The following is a 17992-nucleotide window of genomic DNA, read 5'->3' as shown; positions in this document are numbered from 1 at the left end:
ACTCTGAAATGCTACGAACCTGAAGTGTAAAGTGGCTTAGAATGTAAAGAAGTGACTAACAAATTTCACTTGCCGGTTACTAAAGTAGAGTGTGAGTGATTTGCTACAGTGTATTCAGTCACAGTGACTTTATCATTTTGAGCTCCTCAAAAGAGCACAGTAAGATTGCTTTATTGAATTTTTAAGGAAAATGTATTTCATCCGTAACACATAAGTGCACATGCTGTACATACAAGCATGCATAGACAACTGAACGTGAGTAGATTAGGATCCTTAACCAGCTTCAGATTGAGGTCAATGAGATCTGTCGGGTGAAACCCTAAAGCCCTTTAAGCACTTCAGAACTCACCCTTCAGTCTGTAGTATGTAATAAGAAATGTTAGTATTTCATATTTGGACCTGGAACTGAGCGTCCGGTTGTGTATTTCGTTGGCTAATTGATTAAATACAATTGTTTATTTGTTTGTCTGTTTAAAAACAAATTACAAAACCTTTATCTACCTTTAGTCCCTTAAAAGCACTAAGCACACAACATGCAAACATACACTCATTATCTTTCCAGATTTAATAATTTAACTTACTGCTAATGTGGAATGGATTTCGTTTGGTTAACCAAAATTGCACTTATATAAAACACCTAGCATCACAAATATTTAGCCTCACATGGTCTTGTTTGAAGGCACCTAAAAACAACACAGAGAGATAAGCACTTGAGCCGCTGTTCATCTTCCGCTGAGAACAGCAAAATCCCCATAAAGGTTAGATAGGTTAGATCCTACACTGATGTATGCCCGAGTCTTCCCCTGCACCTTTCGCTCTGCCTGTCCTTGTGCTCTATTGGTCACCACTGATCAGGTGGGTAGAGGATGCCCAAAATCCTTTCCTAAGTCAGGAAAATGCTCAAACATTCTCCAGTGTTTGCAGCACGCAGTTGACTCATCAGCTGCACAGTTGAAGGCTCCGGTCACATTGTTGACGAGCAGCTAGGACCTGCCTCCATTTTTCTTGACACTTGGCCTTTGAGCAAAGGGGGCCCACGCCGGGTAAAGTAGGATGGGAGCTGGAGCCAGCGCTGAGGAAAAACGCTCCAGGGAGCTGGAGAAGAAACTGAAGGAGGATGCCGACAAGGATGCAAGAACTGTCAAGCTGCTGCTGCTAGGTAAAGACAGGAGAGCTGGTAGAACCAAATGGCTATGACGCATTAGTAGAAAACAACAATATCTGCTTATACATATCTAAGGGCCCGTGGTGATGATAATTAGAGCACTTTTAATTCTAATTAAAGTGTAGGAGAGACATTGTATTACACAAAAGTTTTGTCTGTAGCATGTTCGCAAACTTGAGTTTACAAAGAAAAAACATACAAAACTCCCTTTTTTCTTGATACAATTTTTTTTCATATACTTGATGTCAAATAATCATACAAATAAAATAGAAGTACTGCTATGGATAGATCTTATTTACCCCAAAACCCTTAAAAACTTACCAAATTGCCTAATTTTAAAACACCTTATGTGTTGATAAGAAGTTACTTGTCTGTGTCATGTAAAGGCCTAATCACCTGTGTCCCTAAATTGCTAAGACACCTTGATAATCACTCAAGCCAATCCTCTGTTAATCCTGAAACAACAGGTCCTTCAGCACAAAGGGCTTAACCGTGAAGGACACAGATACCGTACCACAAAACCCAAACACAGCCTGTGGCTGTAGCCCTCAAATATATTTTAAATACACTTTAGGCAATGTGTCAATAAATCAATGAGAAATGTGCTTTTAAAAAGTCATGTCTGTGAAGATTTACAGTTTTAAATTGATCAGCAGCTTAACCAGTAATTTCATACACTACACTGTGTTTTGCTATATAAAGAAATACTGAATTTTTCAGGAAAGTCATTCAGTATTACAGTCAGGTATATTTATCTGACAAATGGTCATGGATATTGCGTCATTTATAGCTTTTTTGAGTCCTCTAGTAATGTAGGTCAGGGATAAGAAAAGATTAGACCTGAAGTAAGAAGTTCCTTTATCTGATAAAAACCGTAAGGTCTTCTGTAATTAAAAAACACAAAATTAACACAAAAATAAGGTCAAAATTACCCACTTATCTTTCCCTAGATCCTTAAACATGATTAAAGCATTTTTATAAATATGTCATTCAAACAATTCAATTCTTGTTCTTCTTCCATACAGGTGCTGGAGAATCAGGCAAAAGCACTATTGTCAAACAGATGAAGTAAGCTGACTTTGCATCTGAGCAATGCTGACTTTCTTTCAGAGTTGACTGTAAGTTGCATTTTTTTAATGCTACATTTTTCTCACCAGAATTATCCACAAAGATGGTTACTCGCTTGAAGAATGCTTGGAGTTCATTACCATCATCTACAGCAACACCCTGCAGTCCATCATGGCCATTGTGAAGGCCATGAACACGCTCAATATCAACTACGGGCACTCTGATCAGCAGGTAACTACTGCTGACACTCATTTCCACATGCATATGAAGCTAAACAGATTTTGTGGTCCTTATAGCTCACTAAACACACACATGCCTCCATGCAGGATGATGCCAGGAAACTCATGCATCTTGCAGACACCATTGAGGAAGGCACCATGCCTAAAGAAATGTCAGATATCATTCTGCGTCTGTGGAAAGATTCTGGCATACAGGCATGCTTTGACAGAGCTTCAGAGTACCAACTCAACGACTCTGCTGGATAGTAAGATATCACATTTACTCAGGTTTAACATTGCTACATTATTTTAATCTCTTGTATCAGGATGTGTCATTGATTTATTCTCTTCTCCTTCCCCCGGCAGCTATCTGAATGACTTGGAGCGACTGATCCAACCAGGCTATGTGCCCACTGAGCAGGATGTGCTGCGATCAAGAGTGAAGACCACTGGTATCATCGAAACTCAGTTTTCTTTCAAAGATCTCAATTTCAGGTGAGCCGGAGCAATGTTTATCAAGAGAATAAGACAAACAAATCAGCCGCTGGGCTTCCTGTGTGCACGGTGGCAAACAAAGCAACATGCTCCTGTTCTCGTGCAGAATGTTTGATGTGGGTGGTCAGAGGTCAGAGAGGAAGAAGTGGATCCATTGTTTCGAAGGCGTGACCTGTATCATCTTCATTGCTGCTCTGAGCGCCTATGACATGGTCCTGGTGGAGGATGATGAAGTGGTATGACAAGTTAAACTATATACTTGATATTCTTTTATTAGGGTTCATGTTTTTGGAAAATCTCTTCACTGGGATTTTTTCTCTCCCAGAATCGCATGCACGAGAGTCTGCACTTATTTAACAGTATCTGCAACCACCGCTACTTCGCCACCACCTCCATCGTACTCTTCCTCAACAAGAAAGATGTGTTCCTCGAGAAGATCAAGAAAGCACATCTCAGCATGTGTTTCCCTGAATATGATGGTGCGATAATCATTTCAAATACATATTTAAGATAGTGGCAAGCAAAGTAAAAGCAAAACTTTATAATTACACTGTCTCACCCAGGCCCCAATACCTATGAGGATGCTGGTAACTATATCAAAATGCAGTTCTTGGACCTGAACCTGCGCAGGGACGTCAAAGAAATCTACTCTCACATGACCTGCGCTACCGACACAGAGAACGTCAAGTTTGTGTTCGATGCCGTAACCGACATCATCATCAAAGAAAACCTGAAGGATTGCGGTCTCTTCTAAAAAAACACGCAGAAAACCAGATGAAGGTGAGCAAAGTAGAAAAATTATTTTAAAGATAATCAGGATGAACTGTTGTCATCGGTCACTATGGTTCACTCCTGTTTTGTTTTTTGTTTTTTCCAGGGTGCTGGTAGAGCCCTATCACATTTCACAGATCTTTTTCTCAATTCAAACTGAGGCCTGAAGATGAAAACTGTCCCTGCAAGCGGCCATCCTCAAATCAGCGAATGCAAACAAGAAAAATCTATTTTTTGTGTTCAAAATTAAGTTCTAGCTTTGACAAAGAACTTTTTTTCAGATAGCTCCAAATTCAGAAACTTCCGCGCAGATTTCAGATGAGTTGAATTTCAGTTCATCTAAATTTTCTCTCAAGTCTCTTGAACTGGTCTTTGGGGGGGGGGGTGGCATGCAGTGTGTAGTTAAAACATCAGGAGCTTCTGTCAGCAAACAGTGATTTTTTTTTCTCATGTAATGTGAAAACATTTCCGGCTAATGCATTGTCTCTGTGTTACGGTAAGTGATCAGTGTACGGCTAAAAGGGCAAAGGAGATGACCTAACCACCTGCATATGCACTTCAGCCTCTGTTAGATATTTTAACAGAACCTTTCACTAGAAACGGCTTTTATGTACAAACACACTACAGCAGTTTGTAACATAACTCGAGCATGTCACAAATTGAACCTGTGACATGCTCGAGTCACATGAAAGTGTTAGGAAATCTAACTCTTTACAATAGTTGAAAATGGCCAGTGTATATAATTAAGCAGATTTCTGTTGGACAGTTAATTAAGTATGGCGACAGCATGTTGATATGTAACAATGTCGAGGGATAGATTTGTCAAAGATTTGTTTAAGTTAATTAAAACTCTGGGCCTTTGAGCCAACAATTCTGTACAGAAACCACTAATTGTATTCCTTGATCAAACTCATTAAAGCTTCTGTAGAAAACTCAGTACTTCTCAGTCTTTCACAAATGAAAAGCAACTCTGCAGTGTTGTGTTTAAAATTTTACAATTATTATTTTCACTGAATATTTCTTACTTAAATCATTGAAACGTGTCATTTTTACAAGTGACCGCCTTTAGTTTTTCATAAACGTTCAAAGAACAGCTCTGCGTTGAAGATTCTTTGCCTCCCTGTTTTTTAAATACGGTAACTATTCAGCAGTTACATTTTTTTATATGTAGATTTTCAGAAGCTCAAAATAGAATAATTGACTGACAACTCCATGTCCGACTGAAGCTTGTTGCTTTGTCAAATTAAGCAGAGAGAACTGAACTTGAGTCCAGGGGTTGAACTTGCATTTCATATATTTTCAGTGGAAATCTCAAAATTAGGACCAAAGGGATCACAAAGTAAGTCAAGAAGGTCATCATTAGGCCGAAAATACAAAATAAATGTCTCAAAAAGGAAAAACGTTACAAGTGAAAAATTGACTATCTTCATCAGCAGAAAAAAGCTCTAAAATGTATTAGAAAACAATTAAAAGTCAAAATATTTCAGCCATCTGCTCGAGAACTCAAAAACAGATAGACAAGATTAGACGTTGCCTGAAAACATCTTACAGAGCCTGCACAGACGAAAGGTCATAATTTGAAGCTCACCACATGATGAGTCAAACACGGTGGAGGCAATACTATGGTACGTGCATGTCTGCCAGTGGAATCGGGATCAGACAGTGCTTCATAGTGCAAATAAGTACTGACCCAAAGCATACTGCAGAAGCAAGACAAGAATTTCCCAATGCAAAGAAATGAAATATTCTTGAACGGCCAGGTCAGTCACCCGATATCAACCAAATGTAGTATTTTTCTCAGTTACTGAAGGCCAAACTGAAGGTAGAAAGTCCCGCAAATAAGCTGCAACTGAAGAAGTCTGTGGGTTCTAGCCATTGCCTGGAAAAAATGTTACTTAAAATTCATCCTTGTTTAAGCAATAAAAATTGCTTTTGTTCCAAAGTAGTTAATGCTATACGTTGTAAAACCCATTAAATTAAAGCTGAAGGTTCTGCACTTCAATCACATTAAGATTGTATGACTTAAAACCCACTGTGATGGTTTATCCTCCTAAGAACCAGCCTGTTCATTTATGTCCTCTGTGGACATTTGTTTTTGGTCTATATCTTTTGACCCTACTAAGTCTGATGTACTCAAAAGAGGACATCTGGGGCTTTCCATTGATATCTCATGTGTTTGGGTGGCCTTTTTTTAGCTCCAAAGAGGAAGGAAATTCCCAAAAAAGTTCAATGGGAAGATTCCTTTTTCCTCGATTCTCAAGTGTTTAGAGAGGCAAAAAGGAAAAAAGTGTCATCATCTTGGGCCTGTAACATGACATTGATGGTCTCTTCTGCTCTAAAGGGGCAACTAATCAGGAGAAAGTTATCCTAAAGAATGGGAGAAGGGAGGTAAAAGAGCTCGTTTCAAAAAGGAGTAACTGAGGGCCTGAACCAAAGCCATTTGATCAATATTATTTCAAACTGTGAAAAATTCAAAGTAACTCTATTAGAGTTCATTAATAAAAATAAGGAGCTGGAAATGAGACTAATAGATCCCCTTTAATGTATAAGAGCCACAAACGGACTAAACAGACTGTTTTCATTTTGATTAAACAAATTATGTGCTGAGCTTCAGTGTACTTGAGAATGTAATTTTTTCTCCTTGGACAGAGCAAAGGAAACTGTTTCCCTCTGCAAACGTAGGATAATTGCTCTAATAAACAGTACAGTGGCCTCTTTTAGCAAAGCTATGAATGTTCTCTCAAACTAATAAAAGGCATATTTCCAAACTCTCTGAATAAACATGCAAAAGCGCTACAATTGATAGTTCTGAGCAACAAGTTTGTGACACAGCTGTGATTAGCATTCTGTGCTGTCCCGACTATCAGCTGGTATCAATCATTTCATTTAACTCCTCGGAAGAAAATAAATGTGTACATTTCCTGCAACTATTACTTTGAAGCGATTGGGGTAATTTCCTTTAGAGAACTTAAATTTCACTGATATAAAGCAACACATTATCAAAGAAGATGAATAGCCATCTCCTACAAATAAAACATATATATTGTAATGTCATTGCGTAATGCAGTCACTACAGTCACTATACAGTCAGGATGTTTGGCAAAAGTGGAAGAAAAAAAAAAGACACTAAATCTGTACACGAATAAAACATCACAGCCAATTAAAAAAAACAAAAACAACATCCTCTGTTTATATTTGTGGAAGAAAATCAGTTTTCACAGTACAACTGTACTTCAGTGTAGTCACTCATTTGCAAGAAAACCAGCACCATCTCGAGATATTGTAGGCAACGTTTCAAAAAGTTTTATTTCTTATGAAAGCATTCATTGATTATGTGTTTATTTTAAACCCTGAGTTCTCACCACGTGGTAATCATCCTGATAACAGAAATTAAATTGCAGGAAAGTCTGTATACTGACCGTGTCTGAGAGAAAACTGATGAAAAATCAATCTGCACTTCTTAAAAATTAACTATCATTGGGAGAAAAAAAAAACAATACATTTTATGGCTTGTTTTTTTACATCTAAAAAAAGAGCTTCATGTCATAATCAGTGTAAAACTGTACATACATATGGAATGACTCTTTTTGCAAAACATTACAGTGGCCTTTTTTTCAGCCAAGTTATTCACAACATTAACATATACATTGCACAGCATCCAGAGAAACGAAGACAAATTGAAGGCACTTTAAAGAGTCGTCATTAATCTCCCGCTCATACAGTTGTGGCGCTGCTCTGTTCTTTGTAAGACATTGAGTAGCTAGAAGCCTGAGAGATCAATGTTTAGCTCAATACTAATCAGAAATTAATTAACAGCTAACAAGCAGGAGGCAGTTGTCTGTAACTCCCTGGATACTGAGGTTTGATGTGATGTGCAAACACAACTAAGACAGAAGACAGTTTAAAATCCTTGCAATATGGCTAGTGCGGTTTAAGAAAAAAAAAATTCATAGTGGCAATAGTTTAGACTCTTTTGCAAACCAGCCTCAGGTGTACAAAAAAAAACGACATTCCTATGACCACGATCTAACGCAGCCTCTGGATTTGACAGTTCGTACCTGTTATTATCATCTGTTAATATACAGCCCTTATGTAGAAGCACTGATCTAGTGTGAATCACCTGCAAGGAGGCACCATATCCTCATGTTTAGAGAGACTTTTGTTAAGTTGAGTGTTTTTATAGGCTATGCATTTTCATGTAGATGGCACTGTTCCCATTAACACAGCATTATGATTCCCAGCTCAGCTGAAAATTCAAATGTGCATCCACAAACATAATCACACACATTCATACCTGAACAGACATTTTTTTTTTGTTCCATAAGAACACAACAGTTATTCACCACTTTTTCAATGATTTGCCTGCCAAAATGCAACGAAGGATGAATCCTCATCTTCTCACAGAAAAAGTCTGGCAACATTTTCATCCAGCAAAACAGAAAAAACTTAATTTAATTAAATTGCTTTCTCAGGATTACTTTAGTGTGAGTTTCCCGAGCAGCAGAACAGACAGGAAGAGGATTTTAACCAACAAGTGGTCAGTTCATCTGTGCAATAAAGGCCTGCTCCTGCCAATGTCATTACATCCATCCCATCACTCAAAAAAGTCCCACCATGTGATCTATTTGCCTCATGTAGATGCTCTTTAATGGGAGAGTGTACCGTCGCTCCTCTGGGATCCTATTACACTGCAGACAGTTTTAAAAAGAAAACAATTACTGTTGAAATATTTGTAATGTGAGAACAGTGACCTAGATTCGACAGGAAGATGGCCTTACATTGCTGATGTTTCTTGGAGCAGGCTGGTTGACTGGCTCTCTTTCTGTCAGTGCTCCCTCCTCACATGGAAAGTCATCATTCCATTGTTTCTCCCTGAAGCGTTTGTCTATAGGCACAACATGACCCTCGGTTGTGAAGATGTACTTGTTATCAGATTTGTGAAGTGGGTTGTCTTCATCAAACAGCTGCAATGCATAGGAGAGGTTTTTATTTATACAGTATGAAGACAGGTAGGACATCAGTACTAACACCTGGCTCATACCTCATGGAAACCTCAATGGTTTTGGTCCCCACAGTTAATATGTCCATTCAATACTTACCCATTTAAACAGCATAACAAAGATGATGCTGTAACTGGGCATGGTCATTTTGGGCAACATGTGGGTCCCAGCTGCTTGCAAGTCCTTATCTCGGCTAATTCAAGTCAGTGAACTGGACGTCAGTGACATTTTTTCTTGGTGCCATCTGGAGCATTTTAAATTTTCTTTGTATCACAAAAAGATGTGGCTCACAGAGGAGTTTATACTCTAGTCTATACTCCAGTTCTAGTAAGTACAATGATAGTATTTCAAACCTTCTGCTTACAAGGAGCAGTGAGGGCGAAAATGAGCTAAAATAACCTTTTTAAGACAGATGATAAAGACATACCTTGACTGTCTACTGCTGTCATATCATGTTATCATATCAATTTGAGACATTGCTCTATATCTGAGAAGGCAGATTTGATTTGTGATTTCCACATGTCCAGACCATCTAACCCTTGCCTCTCTAACTTTGTCTAAAATGCTGTTCCCCACACAACCCTCCCCATTTATCCAGGCTTGGAACGGCACTGTGAGTACACTGGCTTAGAAAATCAATCTTTTAGCCACGTAGGACAGTAAATCACTGCACGTGGTCATGGTATGTGAAAGCAAGACAGTTTGACAAAGAGGATTTGAAATGCTGAGACAAACTGATCATTAAGTGGAACATGAGGCCAGGGCGGGCAGGCAGCACACCTTAGAATCAGGAGAACATACACGCACAGCTTCAGGGGGCCACAAGCTACAGGTGATTTAGACTTCTCGTTACATTTTGAAGAGTCTATGACGTAAACTACACAAGTAGCTGACTCTGTTGCCAGCATTCATGGTTGTGTGTGTGTTACACATTAATGACCTTGTGGTTGTGTCCTGGAGTTTTATATGCACTGCCAGCCACAATAGAGACAAGTAAAATCTGCAACTTTTTCCCTTCTGCGTCCTTACTCTTTGTTGTGGTCATTGGGTTTTTGTTTCTTTGTGTGTGTCATTTTGGGTGCAAACATACTTGCCCCTTAAGTTTTTCCACTTATTTGTACATTCCCAATAGGTTCAGCAATGTCCCTCCAGGAATTTGCAGACATCTTTAAATATTTATATATTGAGGCGATTGTTATTATTCTCTCAATGATAAATTCAACTGTGGTAAAATAGTAGTTGAAACTCTGTGAACACAATACTTGCACAATGTGTCAACATGACATGTAAGTTACATTTCCATGTACGTGCACATTAGGTCACGTAACAGGGTTTAAGAGGGATTTGCGGCTATGATGTACCTATGGTGTGGATTCAGTGCAGAAATCTAAAGCAACTGGTAGTGTACTCCCACTGCCAGTCCCAAGCCGGGAAAAATGGGAGGGCTGCATCAGGAAGGGCATCCGGTATTAAACCTGTGCCAAATCAAACATGCGGATCCACCCTGTGTAGCGCCCTCTGGGGAAATAAGGGAGCAACCAAAAGTACCATCTCTTGCAATAACTTGGATAAAGATCTATCTCGACTATTTACTGTGCTCATATAATTTTATAGCCATATAAGACATAGCCTTCTTTCTGAATGGTCAAGCTGCAACTTACCAGATAAAGATATTTGCATGTCTCGCTGAGGAAAAAGCTCTCCATGCGATCCTCTTTGGATTTATCCACGACATGATGGAGAGTGGCATACCCACATCTGCAAAGAACACAATTCCGCTCAGCCAAAAGCAAACACAGAAGAGCTTTAACAAGCTCAAAAAGAGTAAACAGTGTACTTTTTTATTATTATTTCTTGGACAAAAGCATCTACAACTTTAAACTTAATCTCACCTGACTTTGGCATTTTTCTCAAGGCTCTGTAGAATATCCATTCCAACATGCAGATAGAAAGGATTTTTGGTTGCCTGCAGAAGTTAAAAAAGAAGACTTGTGTGAGATGTAACAGTCACTGACAGCAGCACCAAAGGCTGTGGAACAAAGACCATGACTGTTACCTGGTACAGCAGGTAAGTAGACTCTACTAGTTCTGGTCTTAAAGGGTAGAAAAGCACATCGGGAGCCTGCAGCTGCCAGTTGTATCTTTCTGGCAGAGCTCCAAAGCGCTTCCAGATGGCATAGTAGAAGGCATGCAGGCAAATGGCATCATCTACATCGCCATTCAGCACCTATGAGGCAGAAGTAGAGCTTTAATTTAGATTAACAAAACAATGTATACACCATGCTGTTTACAGTACAGGATTTTTTTTAGATTGCTATCAATATTTGGGGAATTTAAAAAATTAGATATATAAGCTGAGAATTTTTGTCTTTCAGACACACAAAACAAAGATTCTAGACTTCTAGAGAAATTTCTCGAGAAATCTAGAGAAGAAGATGAGAAGAAGACTGAATTTCCCTAACATGTGTTATGTGTAGTTATTTGTGAGTCTTTACTAGGATAACATGACAATGCAGTTTAAAAATAATCTTGTTTTAATAGCATAATAAGTATTACTGACTCAGAGAGGATTAGTTGCCAGGCAGGTTGCAAAGTGCCCTCTGGTGGACAAACCATGCAACATCAACCCTCATAACATGGTTAAAGACCATTTTTTAAAACATTTTTAATTTTCATTTAAGAACTGTTTTACATGCCAATACAAATAGATCAGGAAACAGACAATATAGGCCGATACCTCGGTCACGTTCTACTCACAGCTGCCACTATAATCCTCACCTGAAGGCCAGGAAAGAAAGCCTGAAGTGAGTCAATCCAGGTGTTCATTATCTCACCGCTGAACATGTTCACATTAACATAGAGAGGTGGGTCACCTTCTCCTTCATTGCACGACTCTCTCCTGGAAAAAAAAACACAAATAATATGTAATCCCTATGCCTCTAAATGAAATCACAGTGAAATTGTGATTTTATACGCTGCTGTTAAGTCTCATGACGGCTTTAAGTTTCTGAATCTAGTTTTCCTTCCTTCCTGAAGTTTCCTTTAGTACGAAACTAAAACCAAAAACCATCAGCAGTTTTATTTCCTCTTTGCTTGTTTAATCCGACAGTGACTGATTTACATAGCTGGGATTCATTTCACATTTCATTTGCAACCCAGTGAAGCTGTGCAATGCTGCTGTGTCACATTTCTTTACTGCTGAACTCACCCTCGTCTCATGTGATTCTGGATGCTTTCATAAGCAGCTGTAAACATACGGTAGTCCTCTTTTTCTCCAAAGAGGATGTAAGACTTAAGCAAGTACTCATAGAAGGAGTCCATACCAGCTCCAAGACCACTCTGCTTGCCAACCCACTGGCCTGTTTGAATATTAACTACATTGCCTAAAAAAAGAGAAATTTAAGTTTATATTCACATTGTGTGGCCATATAATTTCAGCAAATAAACAGAAAAAAAATGAAAAAACAAAAAGAAAGTTGCCAGGGGAAGTCTTTACGCTGTACTAAACATCATACATACCCAAAAGACCGGTTTCGTTGCTCCTCAGGTTCCACAGGGCTCTGACAGCTCGTCTAGCTACCCACTCAAATGTCGAATCCCCAATTAAGCGGCTCAAAATTCCAAACTCCACCAGCAAGGAACCGGCTCCTGCAGTGCAGGTCTCATTCACACTGTCAGGGGGAACTCCGTTCTTCAGGTTCACCTGTGATAAAGATACAAACAAATCAAATCTAGTGCATTTACAGTGACCAATGACAATTTCTGCTCACATGATAACTAAGGTGTGTGCTGCAAAGCAAGATCGAAAGAATATATACCTCTAATTTGTGGTCACAACAGTCTCACTCACCCTGGGGTAGGGAATGCCTGTGCTGGTGTTCTCAAAGGCTGGCAGCAAACGCACAGCCAAGTCATGAGCCAAATGTAGCAGCTCATTATCGTAACCTTCAAAGCCCACATTGCCAAAAGGATGTTTTGGGTCAGTCAGCAGAATGTGTGCTGAAATAAGGCTTCCCAAGATCCTTCAGTTTAAAAAAAGAAGAAGAAAGAAATATAACACCGGAGTTCTACACATAACCAGATATTTAAAAGCTTATTGAAAGCAATTATCATGATAAGCGTTACATGAGTCATCATATCAAATGTTTTGCTTTAAAAATGTGTACACTGACATATTTTGATTCCTACAGACTCTGAAAATAGTGACATATGTAATGGTAAATGGCCTGTATTTGTATAGCGCTTTACTAGTCCCTAAGGACCCCAAAGCGCTTTACACATCCAGTCATCCACCCATTCACGCACACATTCACATGTACCTGATGTTTGCCTCAAAAACTTGCACAGTTGAGTCCTTGTCAAAAGATACAGTATCTATAACCAGTTTGACGGCTCTTTGAAACTCTGACACGTTGCCGAGCACCTGGTGAGAAAAACCACATACTGTATAAGCACAGTAAATCAACAATCAGCTGTCAGTTTTAAGACTGACACGGTAACACTTGCACCTGGCTTCATGCAGGGGAACTTATAAGCTTGGCAGAAAACCCACAACTTACAGAAGAAGTGCTAACAACGTTGTTCTGAATGTAGTGCCGAGCAGAGAAACTCGTATATTTACTTTGAATTATAATACTGATTGGAAAAAAATACAACGACATCGCCTTGGATTAAACCAGAAGCTCCCAGTGTGAGAGACTGGAGAAATTGGCTAAAGACTGTATTTGTTATGGGAAGAAGAAGAAAAAAATCACTGCAAGACTAAATAATTGTTTTGCATTGATGATAGAATGGTCTTTAAATTATATAAATGGGAAGTGACAGCAGTTTTAATTAAAAAAAAAAAAAAAAAAGATTTAATTGATGTTTAAAACAAAGAAATGCCAAAACTGGAATTGGAGGCTGATTTAAGGAAAGTATTTAGGTAAAGATATGTGAACATCTTCACTTTATTCATGTTCAAGCTGGTATTATGTCTAAAATATAAAACTAAGCCAAAAAAAAAAAAAAGGAAACGAAAAACCCACAACTCACAGAGGAAGTACCAGTCACCATTGCTTTAATGCAGTGCAAGCAGGGCAGTAAATAAACAACCTACCAACAGAGTGTCCAAGGTGTCAATGAGAGTAAGGGAATAGTTCCCCAAGACATCATTTATGTTGATATTTGATCTGAAATAAAAGAAGTGAAACAGACTGTGGTTTCAAACACAAGTGGGAGACATACATTATACTGATCTTTAAAAATTTAAAGCGCACTTTAAATCCAACAACAAAGTGATATTCACAGTTTTATCACTGCATATGAGAACAAGTCTCCCCATTAAGTAAGGATTTCTCTTCTGATTTGACAACATAAACAGTGTAGGACTGATAAGAGGGTATTAAAACATGAATACTTATGTATCAGTGCAACTCACAACAGGGCAACTCACAATTATTAATTATAAAATAATTTGCAGATAATCATTGATTATTTTGGTGTGATGAAAAGGAACTAGCCATTAAAAATTATAAAATCCCTTCTTGTCTTAGAAAACACTTGAGAAGAGAAAGTCCCCCCCACACACACACACACACTCACAAAAAAAATTATCTTAATGTTAGTGATATATCTCAGAACTTTTTCTGATACAACTGACAGATTGAGGAAATCTATTCTGCCTTGAACCATAAAGCTCTTGAACGCATCACAGAAGAGGAAAGGAGCCAGAGATGCTGACTTATCAGCATAATTTTCTGCATCAGATAGTCTTGATATTGGCTATATCAGTTTTATGCACAGACACATTTACACTTTTTGTCCAGTTTTCTGACAGTTTTCTTTACAGTGGTAATAATTCTTGCACTGTGAATGCATCCTGTAATGTTTTTGTATGGGGATCACCCTTTGCACTACCTACACTTTAGCATACCTCACACATCATACTAGTTGCATATCTTACAACAGGGACAGCTCTCATTAGTGAGGTACCATCTATTCTCTTTTGTAGTTTTGCACAACCTTTGGTTACTCCGTTATAATATTCCTCTAGTTTCCCTATTCAAATCTGTATTTGGTGGCTTTTGTGTTTAATGTTCTGTCATTCACAAGCTACTAGATGTCAAAATTTCCTTTGGGAACAATGAAGTATCTGCGTATCTAGTTGTAGTTCTGCGTGTAGTTCCAGCTGAAGGGAAAACCTGTTACAGTTTGAAAAGCATTGTTTCTTTTAAAGGGACTGAAGGGAAAGCTGATGGATAGCACTGCTGACTCAGCAGTGGCAGATGTTATCACAACTGCATGGATCAGTAAGTAAGTAAAGTACTAAAAATGGGCTGCCTGCAGCCTGGACCTGTCACACAGGGAAAAACTTTTCCACATAATAAAACATCTACAATGAATCCTATATCAAGCGAAAATGGGAAAAACCTTGCATTTTAAAAATGCCAACAGCTGAGCTCCCTCGTGTCACATATGCTTGCCTAGCTTTATTTAAAGAAGAGGTGTTGCCAGACTGTGCTGATCTTACTTCTGTGCCAAAAGATTTTTTCAGTTTGACCATTTATGTTTTATCATTGTACCATTTTTAATTAAACAAAGTTTAAATGATTTGGAAAACTATAGCAGGCTTTGGAGCTTTTTGCTCAGTATCAGACTCAGTTTTGGGGAAACAAGACTGTAGACTAAATCTCTCCAGGATCTAGAGGCTTTGTCAGAAAACAAACAAGTATACGTCACCCAACCTTGGAAATAACACTTACTGATTAATTCAAGACAAACATGATAGTAAAATAGTTGTTTTACTCTGTTTTTCTTAAACTATACATTTGCTTAGAATCATTTGATTTCATAATTTTGAATAAGTTATGAAGAAAAACAGGCTATACTTCACAGAAACCCACAGGATCCCTGTCAAGACTCTTTAAGCTTGGAAAGTACAGGACTGTTCAGTAGGAGTCATCTGACCTAGGCTGGCATTGCCACAAAATTATAAGAATTATGTAAACGCTTTCTATTTAGAGAAAACATGGTTTGAACTCTCCTCCGGTTCCCATTTGTAAACCCTGACCCGTTCTTGAGTGATTACCGGTAGGCAGCACAGAGAGCAGCGACATTTTACTACAAGCCAATTTGATTACAACTGCATGCAAACTGCAATGTGCAGAAGACAGTTAAGATCACTGAGCGCCTGGAAGCGTGAACTGCATTTCACGGTAGCAGGTCCAGTCAGTTCAGGTAATCGGGGCAACAGTGAATGACTCACGGGTTTTGCACGTCTGGACCCCTCCCTTCACAGTCAATTGGATTCAGCTCGTCCTCGGGAAAGGCATATTTCATATAATTGTCATATCCGAAGTAGAACATTTCTTTGGCCATGTCTTTCATTTTGGCCTTTAGTGTGTCCGGGAAAAAGCTGTATCTCCGCACGTACTCGTCCTTGTTGCCATCGAAGAAGCTCAGGTAGGACCTCTTTGGGGACTCCTCTCCCGCCGACGCACAGGTGGTCTCCGTCTCTTCATATCTGGGTCCGTGTATTCGTTCAGACCACGAGTTATCTCGCGGCTCGGTCTCCTTTTCCTCCCTGAACAACAAGTCCAGTTTGTGCAAATTGAAACCGAGATGGAAGTTGAACCCCCAGCTAGGTCCCAGTCCGAAAGCTAGCCACAGCATGCAGCTGAGAGACAGTCTCAATACGACAAGACCAACAAGTATTGACCTCCATTGCATCTTTGCCCCGCGTCGGTCTTGAAACGCATAGTTTAAGTCCACATACCTCAGAGGGATGACCAACTGTCAGCCCCGCTGTTTGTCCGGCTGAACCACAGGCGAGAAGGGGTTGTGGAAGTGAGTCCGCCTCGCATTTCCTGTCAACAAACCAGCTCCTCCCACATCCTGATAGGTGATTGGTGTCGTGTCAGCGGGTTCTGCTAGTGATTGGTCGTAGAGATGTCAATCTCGACGGTGCGTTTCGTGGCATTTCAGATTTGTGCGCCAATAAGAAAGAGCCACAAGAGTGAAACATTTAGTTTTCAAACCGAGAAATTATTTACATTTCGAAAGATGTAAAGTTGGAAAGGTCAGTTAAATGTAAATGTATTGAAAAAAAGGGGAAAAAGTGAACATTTTGTTCTATATCTTTAAATGCTTTCAAAGAGCCCAAGAATTAATACGCTCTTTTTATTGGTTAAGAAGCCATCGATTAGAACATTATCGTAATTAAATGGTAAAAAAAATAAATAAATAAAGCTGTTCTGACTTATCCGCTGAAGACGAGCTGCAGAGCAACTCAACCACAACAATAATACTGAGTAATTACTATATGCATACAACCATACATATGCACGGCTTGGACCGTATGTAGGAGCTTGTACCTGATTTTACTGTATTACTACACTAAGTGAGTATGTTGACCTGTAAACCCTACCAAGGGTCACCTAATATAGATCTGATCACAGGTATAATAGGCTAGGTAATTGATAACAGCTGTGTAGAGCTTTCTGGTATGTAGACATGGCAAAAAAAGAAAAGTATATCCTGAGGTTTTACATATTAGAATATAATAATAACAATAATGAAAAACTGCTCCTTAGCAGTTCTTTAAACTGGGTCAATACAACCTCAGATGAATTTCAAAACATGCAATATTACATTATGTCATTATTTTTTTCACAAAAACTAAACCAAAATGCAGAAGCAGTGTGTGAATAAGTAAATAAATACACCCTTACTGCTTCCATAGGAGGGAAAGTATCAACAAGGTGTTCAGAATCAAATGCACTTGTTTAACTGATCATTAGAAAGTGTGAGCACCTCTATTAAAGCAAAGGTTTTGGCAAGTACATTGATTGATTTGGCAGACTAACAAACATAAAGAAATTAATCAACAATAATGTTAAAGAAGTAACTGTTGCTGAAGATCATTTCCAAATAATCTCACGCAAATTCACCCAACCGATATAACGCCAAGAGAAACTGCAAAAGACACATCAGACTCTGCAGTACTCAGTTATGATCTCAAATATAAAAGTTCATGACAGTACAATTTAAAAAAAAAAAAAAGACGGAACAAATAAGGTTTGTTTATAAGGGTTCCCATGACCTAGGTTTGCAACATTACAGCTGAACAAAACACAAGATTTCTGGAACAATGTCCTTCAGATAGATAAGACCCTAACCCTGCGCAGCACTACGTTTGACAAAAGTCAAAAACCCTACACCAACTGCCAAAATGTTGTTATCACCTATTGGCAGGTGATAACTAGGAATAGTTTTGCAGCCACAGGAACGTAGTA

At 38.8% G+C, this 17992-nt stretch overlaps 2 protein-coding genes across 2 annotated transcripts; one reads left to right on the top strand and one right to left on the bottom strand.

Annotated features, from left to right (window-relative positions):
• The first annotated feature begins 912 nt into the window (after positions 1-912).
• On the top strand, positions 913-4653 carry gnat1 (guanine nucleotide binding protein (G protein), alpha transducing activity polypeptide 1). Its single transcript, XM_006783144.2, has 9 exons — positions 913-1159; positions 2191-2233; positions 2323-2464; positions 2560-2717; positions 2818-2946; positions 3053-3182; positions 3272-3425; positions 3510-3726; positions 3824-4653. The coding sequence occupies exons 1-8, from the start codon at positions 1054-1056 to the stop codon at positions 3698-3700; spliced, it is 1053 nt and encodes a 350-aa protein (XP_006783207.1). The 5' UTR covers positions 913-1053; the 3' UTR covers positions 3701-3726; positions 3824-4653.
• Positions 4654-6907: 2254 nt separating this feature from the next.
• Positions 6908-16573, bottom strand: edem1 (ER degradation enhancer, mannosidase alpha-like 1). Its single transcript, XM_006783145.3, has 12 exons — positions 15964-16573; positions 13816-13888; positions 13037-13140; positions 12568-12739; positions 12237-12420; positions 11926-12100; positions 11496-11616; positions 10774-10944; positions 10610-10683; positions 10379-10475; positions 8496-8681; positions 6908-8405 (listed from the first exon to the last, which is right to left on the bottom strand). Exons 1-12 carry the CDS (start codon positions 16425-16427, stop codon positions 8316-8318), a joined length of 1911 nt encoding a protein of 636 aa, XP_006783208.1. The 5' UTR covers positions 16428-16573; the 3' UTR covers positions 6908-8315.
• Between the last annotated feature and the right edge of the window lie 1419 nt (positions 16574-17992).

The sequence above is a fragment of the Neolamprologus brichardi genome, chromosome 5 (genome assembly GCF_056152115.1).
Source record: "Neolamprologus brichardi isolate AB-2024 chromosome 5, ASM5615211v1, whole genome shotgun sequence".
In the NCBI taxonomy this organism is placed as follows: domain Eukaryota; kingdom Metazoa; phylum Chordata; class Actinopteri; order Cichliformes; family Cichlidae; genus Neolamprologus; species Neolamprologus brichardi.
This window is presented reverse-complemented; position numbering and strand designations above follow the sequence as displayed.

Coding starts and splice junctions, on each gene's coding strand:
- gnat1 (XM_006783144.2), top strand. CDS start 1,054: ATGGGAGCTGGAGCCAGCGCTGAGGAAAAACGCTCCAGGGAGCTGGAG. Junction 2,718..2,817: donor CTCAACGACTCTGCTGGATA/GTAAGATATCAC, acceptor TTCCCCCGGCAG/CTATCTGAATGACTTGGAGC. Junction 3,183..3,271: donor TGGTGGAGGATGATGAAGTG/GTATGACAAGTT, acceptor TTTCTCTCCCAG/AATCGCATGCACGAGAGTCT.
- edem1 (XM_006783145.3), bottom strand. CDS start 16,427: ATGCAATGGAGGTCAATACTTGTTGGTCTTGTCGTATTGAGACTGTCT. Junction 10,476..10,609: donor GAGAAAAATGCCAAAGTCAG/GTGAGATTAAGT, acceptor TGTTCTTTGCAG/ATGTGGGTATGCCACTCTCC. Junction 8,406..8,495: donor CTCCAAGAAACATCAGCAAT/GTAAGGCCATCT, acceptor AACTGTCTGCAG/TGTAATAGGATCCCAGAGGA.